This window comes from Panicum hallii, chromosome 3, assembly GCF_002211085.1.
Source record: "Panicum hallii strain FIL2 chromosome 3, PHallii_v3.1, whole genome shotgun sequence".
NCBI classification, from domain to species: domain Eukaryota; kingdom Viridiplantae; phylum Streptophyta; class Magnoliopsida; order Poales; family Poaceae; genus Panicum; species Panicum hallii.
Genome location: NC_038044.1, coordinates 11,885,326 through 11,908,087, shown reverse-complemented (window position 1 = coordinate 11,908,087; position 22,762 = coordinate 11,885,326). Strand labels below are relative to the sequence as shown.

The 22,762-nt window shown below is 50.2% G+C and overlaps 2 protein-coding genes across 4 annotated transcripts; one reads left to right on the top strand and one right to left on the bottom strand.

Annotated features, from left to right (window-relative positions):
• Positions 1-9: 9 nt before the first annotated feature.
• On the bottom strand, positions 10-7,044 carry LOC112884742 (guanylate-binding protein 1-like). The gene is made up of 14 exons (XM_025950277.1): positions 6,670-7,044; positions 5,023-5,184; positions 4,701-4,766; positions 4,429-4,572; positions 4,139-4,252; positions 3,942-4,043; positions 3,204-3,389; positions 2,798-2,887; positions 2,584-2,718; positions 2,353-2,475; positions 2,171-2,256; positions 1,454-2,066; positions 1,247-1,324; positions 10-1,166 (listed from the first exon to the last, which is right to left on the bottom strand). Exons 1-14 carry the CDS (start codon positions 6,925-6,927, stop codon positions 135-137), a joined length of 3,189 nt encoding a protein of 1,062 aa, XP_025806062.1. The 5' UTR covers positions 6,928-7,044; the 3' UTR covers positions 10-134.
• Positions 7,045-17,106: 10,062 nt separating this feature from the next.
• On the top strand, positions 17,107-22,655 carry LOC112885748 (auxin response factor 15-like). 3 transcript variants are annotated; one of them, XR_003227243.1, is made up of 12 exons: positions 17,107-17,909; positions 18,006-18,062; positions 18,177-18,368; positions 18,472-18,556; positions 19,099-19,189; positions 19,266-19,430; positions 19,973-20,092; positions 20,206-20,278; positions 20,920-21,079; positions 21,165-22,027; positions 22,100-22,229; positions 22,306-22,655. XR_003227243.1 is itself a non-coding variant. In XM_025951385.1 (12 exons), exons 1-11 carry the CDS (start codon positions 17,595-17,597, stop codon positions 22,163-22,165), a joined length of 2,187 nt encoding a protein of 728 aa, XP_025807170.1. In that variant the 5' UTR covers positions 17,107-17,594; the 3' UTR covers positions 22,166-22,189; positions 22,306-22,655. The 3 variants fall into 3 exon arrangements, 1 of the variants encoding a protein (XP_025807170.1); XM_025951385.1 differs by having other exon boundaries at positions 22,100-22,189; XR_003227242.1 differs by having other exon boundaries at positions 17,108-17,909; positions 22,100-22,222.
• Positions 22,656-22,762: the final 107 nt, after the last annotated feature.

Sequence of the window (22,762 nt, the reverse complement as noted above, 5' to 3'; positions counted from 1 at the left end):
CACAACACAGAGTTCAAAACTAAGTTACATGCTTTGTTTAACTTCCATCTTGATCGTGTCAATAACATTCAATGCTACAGGATAGTCTAAGCACGAATACAAAGGGTAAGCACACAAGTATTGCTGAGGCATTACTACTTGCCGACGACATGCTTTTCATATAAGGCGATGATGTCCTTCTTGTTAGGATTCTTCAACTGGAGCAGTTGAGCACCAAACCCGTGCTTGGTGAGCTCCTGCTTCAGTTTCTGCACAGTGAATTTAGTATAGTCTTCAGTCTCAGTCCCTTGCTGGCTCCCGGTGTAAGTATCTTCCCCAATAAACACAGATCCACCGTCCTCTGTATGATTGTTCTTGAACGGGCTTGTTGTGCTTTTCGATCGTTTCCGACGCCTCACATTATTGTCATCATCGATATCCATATCATGGACAGACTCGGTAGCTTCACCCCTTAAGCGCCTTGCTGAGGTCTTGAGCTTGCTATCGAGTGCAGTTTCATTGCGCTGAACTGATGCCAGCTCTTGTTGAAGCATGTCCAGTTTGCCTTGAGTTGCTTGCAACTGCAATGACAAGGCCTCAGCCCTCTTGTTGGCTTCAGCGCATGCTTCACGCTCCGTTGCCAGCAGGCTCTCAAGAACCTGGACCGTGCTGGATCTTTGCTGGTTATTCCGTTTCAACATCTCATCAATCTCTTTTTCCCGCTCATCAACACTATTTTCAAGCAACGTGACCTTGGACATGGCATCCCTCTCTGACTGATGAAGTCTCTCAATCTCTTCCACCATCTTGGCCTTGTCTCTTTCTAGAGCCTCAACCTGCCGCTCCATTCTTTCTATCAGTGCAAGTCGCTCCATTGCAAGACGTTGAGCTTCACCCTTATCCTTTTGAGCAGCAGCAGCTTCTGCACGAGCTACATCAGCCAATTCTGTTGCTCGTCTGGCCTCCCTTTCAGCTTCCTTGCATCTAATGTCTGTCTCATCAAACTTTTTGCACTCTGCCAGATACTTCTCCTGAAGATGGTTCTTTTCTTGTTCCAGGATCCTAACTTCCTTCTCACGTGACAGAACTTCACTTCTAATAGATTCCAGGTTATCAGTCAACGATCTGATCTCTTCCTTCAAAGCCAGTGAATCTGACTCATGGTTTTTCAACTTTGCTTCAGTGGCCTGAATTAGATCATTGGCAAAATGAGATTATGTTAACAGAGAGGGAGAGGGAGATGAGAGAGGGTGAGGGCGAGACAGACCTCAAGCCTTGAGATCAAACTTGTAGCATGAATTTCAGTTTGGCTAACTTTAGCACTTAATCTTGAAATTTCCTCTTCCTGTTACACATAATAAACAAAAAGTTAAGTGACCAAGCCCATATACATACAACTTGGAAGAAAAATAACATTGAATGCGTCACTTTTTACATAAATCAAAGAATGCATAACATTGAGACAAAGGATAACCTTCTCAGATAATTGGTTAGCAAGTTCTGCCCTCAAAGCATCTTCCCTCTCCTGCACTTTCTTATTTGTGCGTTCCTGTGCTACAGCCGCTCTCTGCAGAGCTGTTTTGGCCTCACTAACAGCAACTTCATATTTGCGTTTCCACTCTGATGCTTCCTCTTGAGCAGACTCGGCCTGTTCTCGTGTTGCAGATAATCTGCCCTCACTGATATTTACCCTCGACTCGAGAGAAGCAATTTGAGATTTTAACTTACTCTCATCTGCCTTTTGCTGCAAAATACTGTGGTCATATTTGCTTCTCCAGTCATTGGATTCCCGTTTTGCAGTTTCAAGAGAAGATGACAAGCTCATACACCGCTCTTCCAACTTGCTACTCTTGGTCTGAAGTTCAGTAATACGAACAGAGTAATCCTTTGAGATTTTCTGCTTATCATTGATAACTTCCTCGTAGCGCCTCAAGTATTCAGCTCTGTGGCCCTCACTTGCTTCAAGCTGCTTCCTAAGCAATGCCAACTTATCATCACTTGAATTGCATTTCAATCTTAGTGCATTCCTTTCAGCATCTATATGCTCCAACTGTCTTCTGAAAAGATCTAGCACGAGCCAAGATAAACTGCAGTGATCATGCCAACAAAGGAATAAAATAACATAGCTATGTGAGATCGTTGTTTCACATCAACCACAATAAGACAAATGAAGTGGTGCATTGGTGCATACCACTGCTGTAGGAAAGTGGCCAGCTTTTTCCATTTCCCGGGACCATAGGCCGTTGACTCATACTCCGTGAGCAGCCCATCAAGGAGCTGTATCCAATGACAAAGACATTAATATAAACAATAATGAAGAATAAGGTTCTTGTCGATTAAGTAGAACAGCAGAGAAGTTTACAGTTGTCTTACCCTGACTACATCATCTAGCTTTGCATCAGGGCGGTTACATGCTGCCCGCACCTTTGATTCCATGCTCTGTACTCGGTTTGAACATTGCAAATCAGCCTCCAGAAAAGCATTCCTTTTGTAATCCTACATTCATGTGCTTATTACTTCAACAACGCTGACTAATGAATATTACATGTGAAAGGTATGCTGAGTAAAAGCAGCTGATAAGTAATAAACTAATAATAATGACACCTCAAAGGCCTTTCGAAGAGAACTGTGAAGAAGCTTTTCAAATTTTGAACGGGCTGACCCAACACCCACAGCAGATGCATTAAAAGCACTGATAGCCTTCCTCATCGCATCTTCATGTGCTTCTCTCAAAGAATCCTGCATGCCCATAAGTCAAAAGAAATCCCAAAAGTTCTAATGAGAAAGTACTCCAACTCACTTATTAGCGCAATCCTACCTCTTCTATTTGTTTTTTCGGGGCAAAACAAGAATTGTAAGCGTCCACAGCAGAATCATATGCCCTCCGACATTCTGCTTCCTCCACACTCTGTGTAAATAAAAAAAACTATCAGAAAACATCCACCCAGAGAGGAAAAAATATATTAATGGTTGAACCTAACGGGTGCATCAAATGATAGAATGGTTCACCGGCCAATTCATCAAACAGTTGAGAATGTTTATACGCAATTCATGTTTTAGTGGTGTTTCTTTCAGTTGCAAATATATGTTGACACAATTTATTTGCAAAAACGCTTGTATATCAATCAGGTCTATAACATGTACAACTGCATGAATTAAGCTGCAAGCCAAAAAGAAAGAGTGAAAAAATAAAAGCCACACTGCTATAATCAACATCGATATACCTGCCATGATGAAGATATTGTAGGGACAGCACCACTATTAATGGCATCAAGAAATGATTGTGTCAATCCAGCAAGGATAGGGCCTGTCATTGTACTAGCTCCAAGTTGTTTTGGTCTTGTTCGGTCAAGCACAAATTTTGTGAAAGCATCCAGACCAGACCTGAACTCTGGCCGGAAATTACTCAGCTGTAATAAAGAGATAAGGAAACATTGCATCAACACCAATCTGTTAGACCAATATGATTATGCCAGAACATGCATTATGATTCTAACTCCTAAAGGGAAAAACATGCACCTCTTTAATCTATTCTTATGCCTCTTGCTGACCAAAGTTCCTTGAAACCCAAGAGACATAATATTTGCATAGTTTGGTACTCTCTAATAAGGTGTACATTGTTTCATGTTTGGTAAAACAAACCAAATGAGATTATTGGCCTACTCCCACAAGTCAGAAACACGAGTAGTTCTAAGATACATGCAGCCAAACTTTTTGAAGTTAGTGAATTACTGGGTCAAATGGACAAACAATATAGTTTGCACTGATATCAGACAAAAGCTTGATCTTTCTGATTGGTAGCTAACACACTATTATCAACAGGAGCTTTTTGAACATTTTCTTAAAGACTCCCATCCAATCAGAAGTTCAGAACCTATAGTCAACACTCAATAAATAAATACAGTGTTTGACTTGCGGTTGGCGGACAAGGCCTATAGTTCAAAGAAGGAAGAAATACTTACAGGAAGTTGATCGAGACGTTGGAGATCTTTCTCATTATTCACAGGTCGCACAAGTGTAAAGCATTCCCTATCAGGAAAAAGTGCGCGGATGGACTCCCGTATCTTTTCCAGAACAAAAGAAGTATCAGGATAGTCCATATGTCAAGTTACTTAAGCGGAAGTACAGAACTATATTCATGGAAAAAACACTACCATACCGCATTCTTTGCAGATACATCCCTTCCTCCACCTTGAACAGGCCTCAGTACCAGTTCTAGGTAATCACGTGGAGTGATTTTTCTGTTGTCTTCTGTCAAATCCAGGTAGAAGTCCTATAAGAAAGGAAGCAGAATGTCAGTGTATATCCAATATGTATTGCATAATGACTGAGGTTAGACATAATATATGTTCGATGGAAGTCAGAAGGTGATGCATGGCTAGGGAATAATTAAGGCATTCAGCATTCAGGAAACATAATTAATCTGTACAAAGGAATGCAATATCTTACTCTCAACAACCAAACAAAGACAGGTGAAAACTGCCCAAGTTCAGATGCGGTGGACCTTCCACCTGAGGCCCTGACACGTATATGCTTTGTCATCTCCGTGACCAGTGAGAGACGATCCAATGCAGCTTCATCTATACCTCCCATCTAGAAAAAGTACAAGAAGGCTCAGAAATTTGCATCCTTCAATGAGTTATTACAACTGAAGCACCAAAGTATCAGTCTACAATTCCCACTGTGCTCCAAATTTTGAATTCACTGATTCAGAAATGTACCTGATTGTAGATGAACATGCTTGACAGTAGAACAGCCAAGGAAAATATTTGGATGCTATAGGTCCCCTGCCAAAAGGGAATCAGTGGGCACGAGACAGTAATACAGAAATTATCAATATAAGTTATACTGCAGAAAACACCAAATAAAAAAACACCAGAAAAGTAAATGGCAGTGAACACTCAGAATCATGATTCTCCCAAAAAGTGTGGCTCGCCAAAAAGGTGTGGATCCAATTATACTAATATCATTTTTTTTAATACCAATAAGCACATCGCATGATCAATGAGAGGGTGTTAATTCAAGGGTAGCACCAACACATACCGTTTGATCATAAGCATCAATTCCTTCGGTATCCAACAACACAAGACTGTATTCAGTTCCATCCAGACCAGTTCTCTTCAAAGGCGCACTCCACATCCAAAGTCCCTTAGTGCAGGGTCGATGTGTTGAAGCCACTTGAAAACCACTGCTTCGCCCAAGAAGCTACATACAGAGGCAGAATTTTATCATCTGATACAAAGAATGAAACAAAAATGATGCGCAACACTAGAATATTAATTTATATCATTGCTGGGTGTAAAGTGACTCATAAGAGTGACACATCATCTCAATTTACTCCTACCTTCCAAATTTCATCTCATGGATGCAAATGCACATAGAAAATCATTAACATGCAGTCATACAAACTTAAAAATCACCTAGAAGGGGAAGAGTAGAAAATAGGAAGATCTATAATATCTAGCTGTAACAAGATTTCATCTGTCAATAGAATCTCACAATTTGGAATTCCATGACATTTCTCATACTTAATTAAAACCACAAAATATCTAAAGACGTTTAAAAACCTAATACTAATATGAACACTAACACAATGAAGGTCATAATGAGGCATACAACAACAAAGCCTTTTAATCCTAAGCAAGTCGGGTTAGCTTAGAGCTGAAACCCAACATAACCCACCACCAAAGAGGCATACATAAATAATCATAATTTAGCAATGATCCTGCTTAACAGTAAACTTCACTACTTGTCGATTTGTATCCCCCTACTGGTTGTCTGGTTCAACAGAGAGTCAAGGTCCATAGTGACGTTTACCCAAACTTATGTCATTCCTACTCCTTACATTTTCACATCCTATATAGTGTGGTTGTTGAAGATATGCACCCAAGAACTGCTAACCAGTGACATGGGAAGCATTTTGTCAATCGCTGTTTCACAAACTCAAACTATTATTTCATATAAGTTTGCAGAATCTAAATGCTTAAGGCACCAATCATGTATGTATATCTAATGTCCATATGGACCATATGATCCCAAAAAATAAACATGGTTTCCTTGACTAGGTAATATGATGACAACTTTGTACTCATGCTAATCGTTAAAAGGTGAGGCGCACCAACAACCAAAACCCAATGCAATCAAGACGAAGCATTGACTTTCTAATAGAAATGTAAAACACCATTCTAATACCAAAATATTGCACAGTTCTGTAAGATGATGTCCACATTGCATCCTAAGCACTAGACCTCATTTGAAACACTGATTTTTACTAGCAAAAAACACACACCTAAATGCATGGAGACACAAATTTTCACCCTTAACATCTGTGTGCAGAATTAAGTCACCCACATTGCTTAATCCTCACTTTAAATTCCCTTTCTCCTAAAAACTGGACACAAGCCAACCATTATGCTTGAGTCAAACAACGTGAACAGGCGCCATATTTCCATATTTCGGGCAAAATCACCAATTCGACCAGTAAACAAACCCTAGAATCCAAGAGGATACCTAAACCCTATAACTCGAGTTGCTAACTTTATCACTTAAACTTTTCCAAATCCTTAATTGAAGCCCAACCACATCAGCAGACCATATCTCAGAAAACAACGCCAAAACCCTAGCCGCGCATCACCGATGGCCAGACCCAGGCATTCCCCAAAACCTAAGTTCGCCCTGTCCCACGCGTACCTGGTTGAGCACGAAGCTCTTGCCCTGCCGCGCGCGGCCGCAGACGGAGACCACGCCGACGGGGCCCTTGACGAGCTGCAGCGCCGCCACCGCCTCGGGGTCCATCACGAACTTGCCCTTCTCGTCGCAGTACACCAGCCGCAGCGGCCGGGCGGGGCCCGCCGCCGCGCCGCCGTCCCCGTTCCAGACGGGGGTCGCGTCGCCGGCGCTGGGGCTCCCCCCGCCGGCGCCCCCGCGGAGGCCGAGCATCTGCAGCATCGCGAGTTCGCCGACGGCGGCAAGGGTCCCGTGACTCTGGTTTTCTGCTTTCAAAAATGGGAAGAGGGAATGGGAATCGCGGTGTCGAGTGCCCTCGGGGCTACGCAACGAAGCGACGCGGTTGGGTTTGGGTTCCCGCAGCGTTGGAATGACGCTGTGGGTACGGGCACGCGGCTTCCTATTGGGCCTCACGCGTGGCGTCCCCGTGCTGAGCTGGACTGTTGGGCCTTGGTCGTTGCAGAAAGCCTCTCTTTTTTTTTCCAGCAGGTCGGTGGTATGGTGATGATCTATCTGGACCTCCCCATCTTTTGCCTTTAACCAAGAAGTCATGGGACGGCATTGAAATCTTTCTTTGGAATCCAGGTCTGTAGCCTGTAGGCATGAACGATACTACTCTTCTTGCCGTCATGAACAACGTATCGTACAAATTCCAAGAACTTCAAGTTTTGGGTCACTATCAAGTGCCAACGCTAAAATGAAACCAGTAATTTGCTACGGAAAAATTAATGAGAAATGGACGTGCGTGTCTCTTGAAAATCTGGTTCAGTATTTTCTCTGTGGGCCTCAGGCTGAAATTTTGATTCATGGGCCCATTGGGCCACAATGTCATCAGGAACTAGAAATTCAGGATAGCAGAAGACCAATTCTGTTGCGCCCCTGTGCTCCATGAAGGCAACCAACGTTGCACATCAGACCATCTTTAATTCTTTAAATAATACTGTGCGACGACCAAGTAATGCTTGCGCCTAGAAATAGGTCTTCCAGGTGCAGCCTTTTGGCGCCGTATATATATGGACAGCGCACCTGTTGACGAGCAGGAGCGCGCGCGATTTATTCCGGCATGTCCATTATTGGTTCACCGTATCCGCAAAGCAAACCTGTCTGAATCAAAGGCGCGTCCCATCCATACCAGATTAGCAAAAGATGGGGCCTCTGATGGCTCACGTGGCCCTGCCAGAATTGCGCTGCTCTTCTCTCTTTTGCGGGACGCCGTTCGCGACAGAATCTTACAGGCGCCGCTTGGTCGGACGGGTGTCGATCATGGATGTCCCGCCTCCTCAAAACCGGAAAGAAATGAAAAAAGATGCGGTGACTGTTAAGCACTTTCAGGCAGCCAATCATCCCTTTTGCAGCCAAGGTTCGGAAGATTATCAGAGTATCAGTAGCACTTATTCAGCAGCCACCAGTGTGGAAACCCTGCCTGAACCCAACTGTTTTCAGCACATTACGTGTCAGCGCTGAAACGGCAAGGGAATAAGTGGATCTACAGTGCGTACTGGCTCAAGACAAATGGCGACAGCGCCGAGTTGGATTTGCAGGAGCAGTTGATTAGCAGTTGATCCTTATAGGCCGGGAAAGTGAAGGGTGTAGGCCAACACTAGAAAGGCAGCGAAAGCAAGATGCTACCAAACAAAAGGTTCAACTGAAAACGAATGCTCAAGCATGCAGCTGACGCTAATTCCCATGATGTTAGGCGTACAAGTAGCGTGGCTAGCTTCCCTACCTGATTGCCTAGAGCACTTACTTCTGAAAAAGTTTTCACCTAGCTTAGCTAGTATGTAAATAAATAGATTACAATGCGGACAAGCTAGCCAATGTGCCGTTCTGTAAACCCCTGGTGAGCTTTGCCTTTCCCAAATGCTCTCATGATTATTCCAGTACTTGTATCCACCTGCTCCTGAATTCGAATATTTTCCTTTTCGTGTCCCCTGCGTTAGCAATTAAAAACTCCCGGCACAGGACACCAGCAAGGTGCTCCGTAGAACGGTGGAAGTATGCTGCCGCCTTTCCGGTCTGCCATCCACTCAAACACCTGGATTAAGAATCCCCCATCAGATCAAATCAGACGAAGCAAAGCAGCACAGAAGGATTGAGAGAAGGGAAATAGAGAGCAGCACGCATCCATGGATCTGCTAAGATGCCGAGCAAAAATCGTGGGTGGATACTACAAACCCTGAAACCCGCAGGGGCGTCATCAAGTCGGTTCAGAACAGGAAACCACGCGGCGGACCCAGTTCTTCACTGCCGCCCGATCGATCGGTGGTGCTCTGGACACCGCCGAGAGCACGGTTTCGACTCCGAGCGCGGTCCCTCCCCCTCCCTCCCTCCCGATCTCGCATCCTCACTTTCGCGCAGTGTGGTCACGCGCTCCGGCCGCCCTGCCACGATCTGCTGGCCAGTCGCTGCCGCGCTGCCATGCCCGTCGCAGCCGGGCGGGCTGCCAGTGCCAGCTCCGGCTGACGCGCTCGAAGCAGTCCCCAATAAACGCGCGGCCGCCCCCGCGGCTCGAACGGGCAAGCTCCTGCTATCCCTTTCGAGCGCGCGCTCGCCGGGTCCAGCTCGATCGACGGGTGATGCGTGCCCTGGCTAAGTGGCTAGGAGGCGCGGTGCAGCAGCAGCATGGTCCTGCTGCTGGGACTTCCCGCGCGGTTGCGCCTGCGCGTTTGGGTCTTTGAGCTCGTGATGCGCTGCCTATCCCAGAACCATCAGCTCTGCTGCTGCGCGTTTCGGTCGATAGATCTTTGCTCCAGCAGAGTACATTGGCGGATCGCAATTCACAACGTCTTCTCTCTCTAGTTCTCTACTACTACTACTCCCTACCGGTAGAGCCGTAGGCCGTAGCGGTACAGTTTGCGCTTCATGCTAGTCCGTGAAGTGGTTGCGTGCGTTGTGCACGCATGTCCCCCGGCTTACCCGGGAAACGCGCGCTCTGTGTTCTGAGCCTCCCGTTTGAATGTTACCACTCCTATCTGGGTTAGTTGAGGGCTGTCTGGTCCTGCCACAACAGGATGCACTACTAGGAGTACGTGGAGTTTTTTTTTAAAAAAAAATACTAGGAGTACGTGGTGTACACGGATTAGGGAATCAGACTGTCAGAGCAATTTAATTCATCATTACGGAGGTGGTCACCTGGCTTTGTTTTGAGGCTGCATCCCTTGTTCCTTTTGGCTTTGATGCAGTAGCATGGGCAGAGTGGGCACACTCCAAGTGAGAGGCTTTTTCTATCACCTGCTCCGGCATCGGCCAAAGCTAAAAGGGCATGCAGACCCTTTCGCTAAGCCGGGGATCAAGATCATAAGCCCTGCCGGGATTAGAAAGATAAAGAGCTTGGTAGGGCACGTACGTGCGCGCGCGCCAAACTCTTTGCGCGGGTCACAAAAGCGGTTCATAGGCATATATTTTCATAGATGCAAACCCACGATTCCTCTCGCTCTCGGTCACGCTGAAGCGTCGATCTCGTGCGTTTTGATCGCGCGCCGTCCTCGAGATCCGCCGCTTGTTCCCTTGCCTACAGTGGAAAACCGTTACCTCCGAGCGCTGCCGGATCGGGAGGCGTTTCGCCATTTCGTGAATCTCCCGCAACACCAAGAGCTGGGATGGCGTGTCTTTCCGTGGAGCAACTTTGCTAGCTTTGGTAGACAGACGCCTCCTTTTACGTAAACTAGCTACCCATCCATCACTTCATCACCCCCTTTTGCGATCGGGGCCGGCCCTCCGTAGAACTGCCGCCACCTCTTTCTCTCTTTGTAGCCACCCAGTAGATGGCTAGGTGGTTACGTTCAAAAAAAAAAGTAGATGGCTAGGTGGTCACTGGAGATAGCAAGTCTGTAGAGTGTAGACTAGTGATGTTTTTTGTCTAGAGGTGATCGAAGTCTAGGTGACCAGTGTCCTTACCCGATCCCCTGGATTCCCTGTCACAAACCACAGCCCAACAAAGGAGAGCACTACCGATGGGGCGAGAGCGCGCGAGCACCCTCTTCGGCCGCCCTCGAGGTAGGTTGCTGTTCGATCTCGTCTATTCATTGCCGTCCTAGGTTGCCATGTCTTTCGGCCACTCACTATGCGAAGAAGAGGGGACATGCCGGGCCTGAAGCCCCCGGTCGACGGTTCGCGAGCCAAACCAGTACGAGTAGATGCAGTACGCATGTGAAGTCCATCAGTAGGTACGCTAGCTCATTCCGTGGAGGAGTACACACAGGTGGTGCCACGCATGATGCATTTTCTTTTATAGCTATAGGTAGATAGATGGGTTTCTCAGGGGGGAATTCATGGTGGCTTCGTTTTATAGCTAGCTGCTGATGGGACCATGGAAGGGGCTGGCTCATGCGCAGAGACGGGCAAGCAAACACGCATGTGGTGCTTGTCATGCATCGATCCAAGGGGTCCGTGTATCACGATTTGTTCTAGTAGTAGATCAAGAACGATCATTGCAGTGCCCAGGAAGACGATAATCGTCTCCATGTTATTTTTTCTGTTTCAATGGCGCGGATCACTGGCTCACGGCAACTGCAATGTGCAGCCAGAATGCACCGGCAAATACTATAGTTTTGACCGGCTGGACAGCCAGATGATCAGTTAACAACTGCTGCATTTCTTTTTGTTTTTTTTTTTGCTTCTTCCTGAAAGGTAGAGGCGCTAGCTGCATTTGTCCATTGACACTCGCACGGCACGCCTACTGTTTCCATTTGGCCCCGCAATTACGCTCACAACAGCCTTCTGTTTAACCCCAGCACCCAGCCTCTGCGGTACACTGCGGTACCGCGAGGTGTAATTAGCACCAGGCAACGGCGTACTGCCAGTGCCACGGCGCTAGCCATGCCCACATTGCCGCAAGTGGCAACGTCTCCCGGCGACCTTCCGGTGCTCCGCTGCGCGGCAGGGGGGCCGGCGGTCCTCGCCGGAGCCATTAAAGCCGCCCTTAATTCGCAGCCGGCGCCGAGACCTCCCCCCCTCCCCTCCCTTCCCTTCCCCCGGCAGCCGGCAGAGGGGATTTTAATGGCGTATTCAAGGCGCGAGCACCGCATTTGCAGCCATGCCGCCGCCGGGCGTACGAGGGCGACGCGTCCGGCGCGGGTGTGGGCGCGGCCAGGAGGTGGTGGTGAGGAGGCGGCATCGACCGGGCGGCACGACCACGGCGGCGGCAGCGGATCGCTCTGCGATCAGGTGCTAACTGCACGGGGCCGGCGGTGGACGCCCACCACGTGACGCCGCGCGAAAACCTCCGCCCTGCGCCCCCGCGGCCACGTCGCTCGTCCTGGCCCCTGGCCGTCGCGCTCCCGGCCAGATTAGCTTCTAGAGCCCCATGCATGGAGTAGTTTGCCTACGCTAGTATAGTTAATTAACAGGCTGCTTTTTTCCTCAAAGAAAAACCAACAAGCTGCTTTGCCCGGGGCATGGGGATCTGAAAACAAAACCGCAACGGCGCATGTGTTGCTGTAGCACAAGATAACAATGCTCATTTACTAATGCCGGGGTCCATGTCCGATCGTGTGGGATCATCGCAGGATCTCAGCTTGCAAAGTTGCGTCGAGGCCCTCCGGATCACACCGATTCGCACGCCGCGGACCGAGGTTTTCAACCGTGCACGACACAGTGGGCAGTCGCTGTGCGTCCGTGACTGTTTCGTGATTCCGGCGAAGATTCTGCCGCATCGGCGTGGTGACGGGGGGAGAGACAGAGGCGGTGCCGCAGCGGGCGCTCCGCGGCATAAAGAACCTCTGTCTTTTCTCGCGCGTAAAAGTGCTCTGTCTCCGTGTCACGGACAGCAGGCGGGTACGCTCTTGTAACTCGTAAAAAGGCTGGGCCTTTCCCTCTCGAGAGCAAGGCGCCGCTTTTTTCATGCATCACCCTGGCGCTCGTGATTCCCTCCCGCTCGTGAAAGCTGCGTGCCCCATCGTTCCCGTCCTTCGCGTTCTCGCCATGGAATCTCGCGAATCTATCCGGAAATCGTAGTAGGCATTTCAGGACGGAGTGACGAGCGGGCAGTGCGATATTTTCTCTGGTGGACAAGAATATTCCTCCAAAATCTTTGGCCATACCCATAGTGGGCTTTCACTTTTTTACACTAGCTGCGACTGTCAAAAATGTCTCGGCACCCCCGTACCTCACTCCGGCGGTGTACGCGTGAATCCGTACGCCGTCATGAAACGCCCACGCCAGCAACCACCAAGTGACCAAGTTGGCCAGTCCACCACAGCTACCTCTGAGCTCTCACCCTCCTGCGTCCTGTGATGGCCTCCCGTACCGGTCGGCCATGCGCGGCGTGCGTATCACGCGCGGGTGCTCGCGAAAGATTGGCCTCACCTGGGGTGCCTGCTGGCTGCTGCCTCCCCACTCACGGGCCGACCGGGGAGGGAGGGAGGGAGACGCGCGCCGCGACACGGGACACCGGACACGCAGCAGAGTTAACCGGCCCGCGCAATCATACGGCGAATCATGGCGGTGGTGCTGGTGCCCTGCCGCCGCGCCGGGCGTCGCGCTCGCCTGGTCGCATCAGCCTGCCCCCGTGCCCGGGCGCCACCACGCGGGCGGAGGACGATCCGCCGCCCGCGGCCCCTGCCGCCGCTGGCTTTTGCTTTGCCCGCCCGCCCGCCCCCCCGGGCGCGTACGTGCGCGCGGGCGAGAGCATCCGGCGAATGAAAGACGCACGCTACAGCGAGAGGTGAACAGCAGCGGTGACGGGATCTTCTGCCGCGCTGCCGTGACCGTGCCCACGGCCAACGGAACCAGTACAAGAACATCCAACCGCGACGCGCCTGGCGCCTGTACTGTACTGCGCTGCGCTACGACCTACGAGACCACGATCCAAGATTTGTGCATCGCCAGTGCAGGAGTAGAACCCAGAACAGCTGTTTTTCTGGCGTGATTAGTCCCGGACACTGGCGATTAGCGTGACGCTTTGCCTGGATCAGGGACCAATCGGAATAGCAACAGAGATACTAGCATCGCGCATCGATGGGGGGGGGGGGGGTCGAACTGTCCGCCAGGTCCCCGTCGTCATTAATTACGCAGTTTCCTAGCCATCACCTGCGCTGAAAGCCATGTGCGGCCTGTGCTTATTCCAAAACCACCCACTCTGTTCATCAGCTAGTCCTGTCACATTAGCTAGTACTGTACTACAAGTCTCCTGATCTGATCGGCATTTTCGGTCTCCAAATCACATTAGGGGATCAATTCAAAGTTCCAAATTTTTACACTATTTCTCCATCACATCAATTTTGGTACACATGCATGGAGCAGTAAATGTATGTAAAAAAATAACTAATTGCACAGTTTAATTGTACATCACGAGACGAATCTTTTAAACCTAGTTAGACCATGATTAGATAAAATTTATCAAATACAAACAAAAATGCTACAGTAGCAAAAAGTTCCAAATATTATAAAAAGTTACGATCTAAACGAGACCTAACTAGCACATCACACTTGCTAATGGCAGTCCGTAGTGTCTGATGTACGGGCCACGGCACAAAGGTCGAGTCAAACAGCATCGCTTTGCCGATGCCGAAAAGCCGAGCCGACACCGGGGCCCCGCGGCGGCTCAGGGTGCGCGTACAGAGAAAGCCACACGCAATCTTGCTCAGCTTGGGGGCGCGGCGCGGGCGGGCCCCGCGACGGGGCGCAGGCGACGCGTCCTCCTTTAATCGAAAGCAAACAACGGAGCGCAACAGGGGGAGACGCGGACGCCGACCCCGCGAGCAACAGCGATCACAGACAACGCCATCGCCGCGCCGGTTCTGCCTGGCCGCTCGCTTCCGGAAAAGCAGAGCGGCGTCTCCCCCGTCTTGTCACCTCCCCCCTGATGCCCCGCCATTAACGCGGCAGCTCGCTCGCTAGCCTCTTGCCGCAAGACAACAAGCCTCTTGACTGCTCGTGTTGCGTTGCGTGCCTGGCGGGCGGGCCTGACCCCGACCGTGGAAGCGCGAGGGCAGGGGGCAGCGGCGAGTAGCGCGGCACGGGGGGAACAGCTCTCGCTTGGCCCTGTCCGTGGTCCGGCAGGATGCTTTGCCATCCGCTGCTTATGGTTACACAGGGCCTGGTGAAAAAGTGGTAAACATGTTTATTCGCTAAGCTCAGCACCTGGGCACTGCAGACATCGCACGATCTGCTGGTAACTCTGGTCAAGATGACTTGAGGCGTCCGCTTGTTGCCAAAAGAAGGTAATCCCGAACAGGGAGCACGTAGGGCGCCCATTTGGACATGTACTGGGGCGCTCTGAGTTTTCACCGCGGCCGGTTTACCGATTCATCCGGGGTGAGATACCGCTGGGTACACTGGTCCTGCTGACTGCTGTACGACGAGAGGCGGTGGCACTGGTGAGCCAGTCGAGACGACTCGGGCCGGGGTGACGACGACGGCGCACGGAACACCGGGGGTTGGGTGCGCGATCCGCGGGAATGGAACAAGCGCGCGCCCCTGCCGCAGCCCGGGTACCCAGGAGCGGTGGCAGAGGCGCTGCCCTGGGCATGGAGTGGAGCGGACAGCGGAGGCGGAGCCACGGCCACCCCAGGCCTGAGCCCTGGACGCAGCAGCAGCGTGCGGCAGGCGGCCGCTTCCTGCGAACGGCAAGCTATGACCCGCGCCCGATAAAAGCGAGGAGAAAGTTGGGGTGGGACGTTTCACTTGCTCTGCAGCCTGTCTGCTCACCCTACGCGCGGCTGCCTGCCCCTCGCCCTGCCACCCATTTCCATCCACGCGCGTCTGACCGACCGCTCTGGCACCTCGGCCAGGCGATGCCGAGAGTAGACGAGGCGATCTACGCCGAGACGCCTCCCTCTGTCCGTGTCTCTGGCAAGGCCGCATCTGGCGCGGTGACTGCGCGCTGCTCTTGGTGCTTGGGTGGTTTCCGCCCGTTGTTTGCACGAGCACGCTGCCCGGCCGGCCGGCCCGGAGCGGTGGCACTGGCAGGGCAGGCAGCGACAGCGCCATCAAATTCGGCAGCGGCGGGCAGCCGGGGGGCAGCCGCGTCAATGGTCACACGCCGAGCATGGGGCGCCATAAACACTTTGTTCCCGTCTGGGGAGTTTTGCGCCTCACACCCTGGTAATCCAGCAATTTGCGGGACAGTACACTCCACGCTGCACCTGAAGACTGGCGTGTTGACCCACACGAGCGTGTTAACACCGTTTCAGCAGGTAGCCAAGTACCACCACTACTCTACAGGTCTACCACTGGTACCAGTGGTGACTGGTAGTTTCTACCAAGCACACGGGGGTATCGTATCAGCTGTACCCAGCACGTGCCGAGCACACGCACGGCCAGGTTCCCAGTCCAGCCGAGACTCGGACACGTACTTGTACCGCGAGTGGCGAGTCAGTACTGTTTCCACACCAAGAGTGTGCATCCGGGGTGTCCCGTCGGACGGGACCGGGCTCCGCGGATTAGGTGGCGCATTAAACACCGCGACAAATCGAATCGTCGCCTTAACGCCGGTTTACGAGCCGCGCACCACATGCGCGGCGACGGCGGGGACCCCCCGCCGCGGCGGCGACACGGGCCAACGGTGGCGCGAGGGGGGGACGTGCCAGCGCACGGACATCAACCCCGGGGGGTTTCCGCTCGAGCAGGAGCAGCGGCGGATCAACAAATCTATCCATCATTATCCAGGTCCTGGGACGCCAAAACGACGTCCCCTCTCTGCCTATTAACGTGCGTGGGGGTGTGTGTGCGGAGGCACGGGCGCGGACAGGGAGTTGACAGTAGCGGACGCCCGGGCTGCAGGAGGTACGGACCCCTTGACACTTTGACCCCTGCTGCCCGGGATAGCATAGGGGTCTTCTCGCAGTCCAATTTAATGATTATATATTTTTAGTTTAAAATTGTACTAGGCTAAACTAAATTTTAAGGTGCTCTACAACCCCTAAGTTTGTACCCACAGGCGGTACGGTCACGAACAGAGTTGTCTCTCGCACGCATGGCGCGGGGAATTGTTTTCTTTCCGACCATGCTGGTACTGGATCAGCCGGCAATGAGCCAACCGATACATGCCGTCATGTCGTCGTAAACTCGTACATGATGCACGTATTGTACGGTGCATGTGTCGATACCGCATTTACGTTCGACGCGACGGCGCGGGGGCGGGGGCGACCAGGAACGAAGCTCACTACCACTCCACTGGCATGTGTATAGCTGTATGGGGCCGGTGTCTACACTCCACACGCTTTTCCGGTGTCTGGTAGTCGAGGAAAAGCGGGACCCGCACTCCTGCCCGCTCCAGTCTACCATACCGCGCCATCCATACTCCTGCTGTACCGGGCACCCTGCCGCCTGCCTGCCCTGTGTCCGCATCCACGCCTCTCCCCCTCCCTCCCTCTCTCCTCTGCCGCCCGCCTGCGCCATCACTGTGCGCGCCTCCCGCATCGTCCGCTCTCTTTTTCATCTCTTTACCGGCCAGCGAGCGGCAGCAGCTGCTGACCAGCGACCACCCTTTTTTTACTCCCCGAGGACGCAGCAGCGCCGCAGTGGGGATCGTAGTAGTAGTAGAAGTACTATTGATTTCCACTGGCACGCACGGCCGTCCCCGTCCTCTCCCCCGCCCTGCATCTTTTCCGGCCGCTGCTGGTTCGTGCCGGCTGGCTCCCAGCGACAGCCTCCGCCACTCCCCTCGTCTCCCTTCATCCCCTAGCTGGCTACCCCAGGTAGCTGCCTGTAGCCTCAGCCCCGCCATAACCCCCACATTCATGACCATTACCACGATGTGTCACCCCACCACACCGCCCCCTCCGCCATAACCCTGCTGCGTGCTTGCGCTTTGGTGCTTTGCTTTGCCTCCCCCCTGCGACCCCCCGCACCCCACCCTCCTCATTAATCACTTGCTGGCTCCGTCGGCTCGGCGCGCTGCCCTGCCTCCCTTCTCGTGCTCCGCGCTCGCGCCCGCAGCAGCAGCCATGACGGGGATCGACCTCAACGACACCGTGGAGGAGGACGAGGCGGAGGCGGAGGCAGGGAACTCGTGCTCCCAGCAGAGCCGCTCCAGCTCCGCGGCTACGGGGACGCCGCCGCCGCCGGGGCCGGGCGCCGCGGTGTGCCTCGAGCTGTGGCACGCGTGCGCCGGCCCCGTCGCGCCGCTGCCGCGGAAGGGGAGCGTCGTGGTGTACCTCCCGCAGGGCCACCTCGAGCACCTCGGCGACGCCGCGGCGGCGGCAGGTGGCGGTACCGTGCCGCCCCACGTCTTCTGCCGCGTGGTCGACCTCACCCTCCATGTGCGTGGGCGCCGGCTCGCAGCTCCTACAAGCTCAATGTGTCTCTGTGGATTGCCGTGCGAGCGGAGCTTGATTGGCTTGTTGCGTTTGTTGCAGGCGGACGCGTCCACGGACGAGGTGTACGCGCAGCTCGCCCTCGTCGCCGAGAACGAGGTGCGCACCAGCTACAGTGCACTGGCGGCGTTCGATTCCATTTGGTTTTTCGTCCGTCGGTTAAGATTTTCGGGCTGATTTGTTTCGTCGGGCGCCCGCTTCTGTCTCCTGCAGGAGGTCGCGAGGCGGCTCCGCGGAGGGTCGGAGGACGGGAGCGGCGGCGACGGCGAGGACGGGGACACCGTGAGGCAGCGGTTCTCGCGGATGCCGCACATGTTCTGCAAGACGCTCACGGCGTCCGACACCAGCACGCACGGCGGCTTCTCCGTGCCGCGCCGCGCCGCCGAAGACTGCTTCCCGCCTCTGGTACGCTTGGATAGGCTTGGACCGAAAAAAAAATTCCATCTTTTCTGTGCCCGGTCGATGCTCGGAGCTGCTTTGCTGAATCAAGTGGTTTTGGGGCGCACAGGATTACAGCCAGCAGCGACCGTCGCAGGAACTTGTCGCCAAGGATTTGCACGGAACCGAGTGGAGGTTCCGCCACATCTATCGAGGTACATCAGCAAAATATATGCAGGATTTTTCCGTGTTTTTGTAACTGAGATATGAGACGTGCATATATTACCTCTTCCTCATTGGGCTTCTGTACTGTGTACGGGTTCGCCCTGAATGATTCAGTATGACTGAATGAGATTAAATGGCAACACTTCAGTCGGTGACTAGTGTTTCTTCTGGCCTTGCCCGACAAGGATTACAGTCATGATTGAACACTTCATCCTTTTAGAATACATGTCAGGTTGTATGATCAGAACTAATGATTATATGCTGAGGGAGAAATGTATAAACTATGCCCATGTTTTATGCTCTCTGCATTTGCTTTCTTGTGTGCTGTATAGAGTGTTTCTCGCGAAGCATCTGCACTATCGTTTGCTAGTTATCATAACTCTATTTAAAATTTACCGGCTGCTCATGAAAATCGTCAAATTATTTATTGGGAAGTTATGGTCCCTTTTAAGGAATGTAAAGGACAAACATGAGAAGTTATGTCATGTGTGGTCCTTGATCTCTGATGAATCTGCATCTGAATGTGACGCAGGCCAGCCCCGCAGGCACCTTTTAACCACTGGATGGAGTGCATTTGTCAACAAGAAGAAGCTTGTCTCAGGGGACGCCGTACTATTTCTGCGGTAGGCCAACGCGAACGTGGAGATAATTATCACATGTTGGTGCCGCTCTTTTCTGAAGATTCCTCATAATTTTCAGGGGAGATGATGGCGAGCTAAGACTTGGAGTGCGCCGTGCAGCTCAGCTTAAAAATGGATCTGCTTTTCCAGCTCTTTATAATCAGTGTTCAAATCTTGGTTCACTAGCAAACATAGCACATGCTGTTGCCACCAAAAGTGTGTTCCACATCTACTATAACCCCAGGTAATCAATAACATACTGGTTCCTGCGTAGTGCTCTCATATGTTCATTTCGATGCAAGTCTTTGAGATGCTAGAAGGTCGAATGTGCTTATTGGTTACAAGCTATTTGCTGCTTGCTGATAAGGATTTGAAAGAGTCTGATATTCATTGATCCAGTGGTTTCGTGTAGCGCGCCAAGTCCCATTACATAGTTCTAAATGCATCCTATTTTCCATACTTAATGTGTCTATGTAATTCAGTGTCTTTATTGGAATCCAAAGTTAGGTGATATTACTCCTTGAATCTATGATGGTACTTATATTTGGACCCTTTCAATCTGAAAGCAAGAATGTTTTTAAATGTTATGACAAGTAGGCTGGTAAATTTTTATGTATCTCTTGTGAGTTTTTTGTTACTTTTTTGGCCTCGATGTGGAGAGTTAAGAACTGTAAACATTCTGAAAAAAGAACTGTAAATGTCCATGAGATTTGCTGCAAGCCTTGCCTGTTTATCTAGGAACAATTAAAGTCCTGATGGCAATTACTGCTTTGAAAAACCTTGCAGATTAAGTCAGTCTGAATTCATTATACCATATTCGAAGTTCATGAAGAGCTTCAGTCAACCATTTTCTGCTGGGTTGAGGTTCAAAATGAGATATGAGAGTGATGATGCTACGGAAAGAAGGTATGCTCCAAAAGTTACCACGGTTTCTTCTTCTTCTTTTGATGGGATTGGGAAAGTTGCCTGATCTTATACAAATTTATGATGACCTGTTGACATGCAAGGCTATTCTGCAGATACACGGGGATCATAGCAGGAATTGGTGATGCTGACCCAATGTGGCGTGGTTCCAAGTGGAAATGTTTGATGGTATGTTGTCTTTTCTTACAAGATATATATGCCTTCATCACCAGCTTACCTTTCTGTATAACTCTTTTGGTGGTAAATTTGAGCTATATGTGAATATAACTGCTGTTGAAGATACACAAAATTTAACATGTTCCTTTCTTTACGCAGCACATTAAGTAGTTTGCATCATGTAGTTGTCGTGGCCGTCTAAACCTATTGCGCTATTTGCTTACATATATGCCAGTAAGCAATCACACACATCTGTGTGGTAACATGATGAATGACTAATGTTGAGGATTGCAAATTGCAACCTACTATAGAACCTGTGCTCTCTGCGTTGTCTCTGCTTGATTTACAACATAGTTAGATCTTAATGACACTAATAGTTTACGTCCGTTTTTCTCCAGAGCACATATTTTGATGAGTATTAGTTTAAAGGCATGTTGTGTGCCAGCCTGGTTTCCTTCATCTGGACCACTAAATAATTAAGTATGTTTTATTCTGATTTGTTATCGCCCTGAAATTCCTGGGCAGTTCAACAACATTTCCCCATTGTGGGGAGATAATATTTTCTCTTGAGTAAGGCAGTTTTAAATTGCTGCATAACATAATCCTCTTGATGACCTTACGTATCTTTAATACCCCAATTATTCTATGTGCAGGTCAGATGGGATGATGATGTAGATTTCCGTCGACCAAACAGGATTTCTCCTTGGGAGATCGAGCTGACTAGTTCAGTTTCAGGATCCCATCTGTCTGCACCAAATGCGAAGAGACTGAAACCATGTCTTCCCCATGTCAATCCAGACTACCTAGTTCCAAGTATGTCTGTTCTCCGCACCCAGCAAAACTGTTTGCTTGATGATTATTTTTTGATCTTCAGGAGTTCTATTATCTTTTTTGGTAGATGGAAGTGGTCGTCCTGATTTTGCGGAATCTGCCCAATTCCACAAGGTCTTGCAAGGTCAAGAATTATTGGGTTATAGAACTCGTGACAATGATGCTATTGCTACTTCTCAGCCATGTGAAGCAAGGAATATGCACTACATTGATGAGCGTAGTTGCTCCAATGATGCGAGTAACAATATCCCAGGGGTTCCGAGACATGGTGCCAGAACACCACTAGGAAACCCTGGGTTTCCCTACCATTGCTCAGGCTTTGGGGAATCTCAAAGATTCCAAAAGGTCTTGCAAGGTCAAGAAGTATTTCGTCCGTACCGAGGAACTCTAGCTGATGCGTGTCTGAGAAATAATGCCTTTCATCAGCAAGATGGTTCTCATGCGCCTAGTGTGGCGAATAAATGGCACACACAACTTCATGGATGTGCTTTTCGTGGGTCACCTGCACCAATGAATCCATCTCAATCCTCATCCCCACCATCCGTCCTAATCTTTCAACAAGGTAATTCGAAGTTGTCCCAATTTGAATTTGGGCATGGCCCCTTGGATAAGAATGTAGATGGTAGACCTGCTATGCTGGGCCATGCTGGAGGTATTGGAGGAACTGAGCAAACTTTGATGCTCCAGCCTCATCATGTTTCTGAAGAAGTGGGAAATAGGCATGCAATAGTTGAGAAATTTCACTCTGTTGGGAAGGATGGAACAGATAACAGGGATGTTAACACAAACAGTTGCAAAATATTTGGCATATCTTTGGCAGAGAAGGTTCCGTCGAGCAAACAAAAGGAATGTGGTGATGCCAATTATCCATCCCCGTTCCTATCTTTGAAGCAACAAGTGCCAAAATCGTTGGGCAACAGTTGTGCCACTGTAAGTGTTCTATGGTCTGTAACTTTGATGTCATTCTAGAGTAAACTGCCTTTTAACTAAAAAATCCTGCAGGTTCATGAGCAAAGGCCTGTTGTTGGCAGGGTGATTGATCTTTCAACCATGGATATGATGATCTGATCTGTTAGTCAAATTATCTTGGAGGTGAAGAAATGCTAGTGCTGCTTTCGTCTTCATGTTAGTGGCACTTGCAGCATCTAAGCATATGAGCTGTTCTGTTCTTGTGCGAATGCACTGATTATAGCTTTCATATTTTGCAGGGACTTTTCTGTTGTGTACTGTGGATAGTCTCAGGTTGATGATTGGGCCTGGGGGAAAATGTATGGATCGAGGATGCTGATCAAACTTGTATCCTAGCTGTAGTGTTAGAGCACTTTATATGACCTTCTTTAGTGCTCCATGTTATCAGCACTTGTTGCTGCTCAGAACTTGCCTGTATTCTTCTAAGCTGTATGCTATAACAAACCCATTTATAGAGGGTTTGTTTGCTTTAGCATCGATGTAGACTATCATGAGAACATAATTTGCTTGGGGCTGCTTAGCGCCTCCACCCCGTTCAAGCTATCTTGTCGATCAGAGTTCACTATATACAGGATTAATGGTGGCGGCACTGATCTGAGAGGTGGTTTCCTAGATGTCATGTTTAGAGTATTCTGCCGACTCTTTTGTCGCGTACTTCCTCTCTGGTTCAGTATAACATGTCGTTTGGTCAAACTT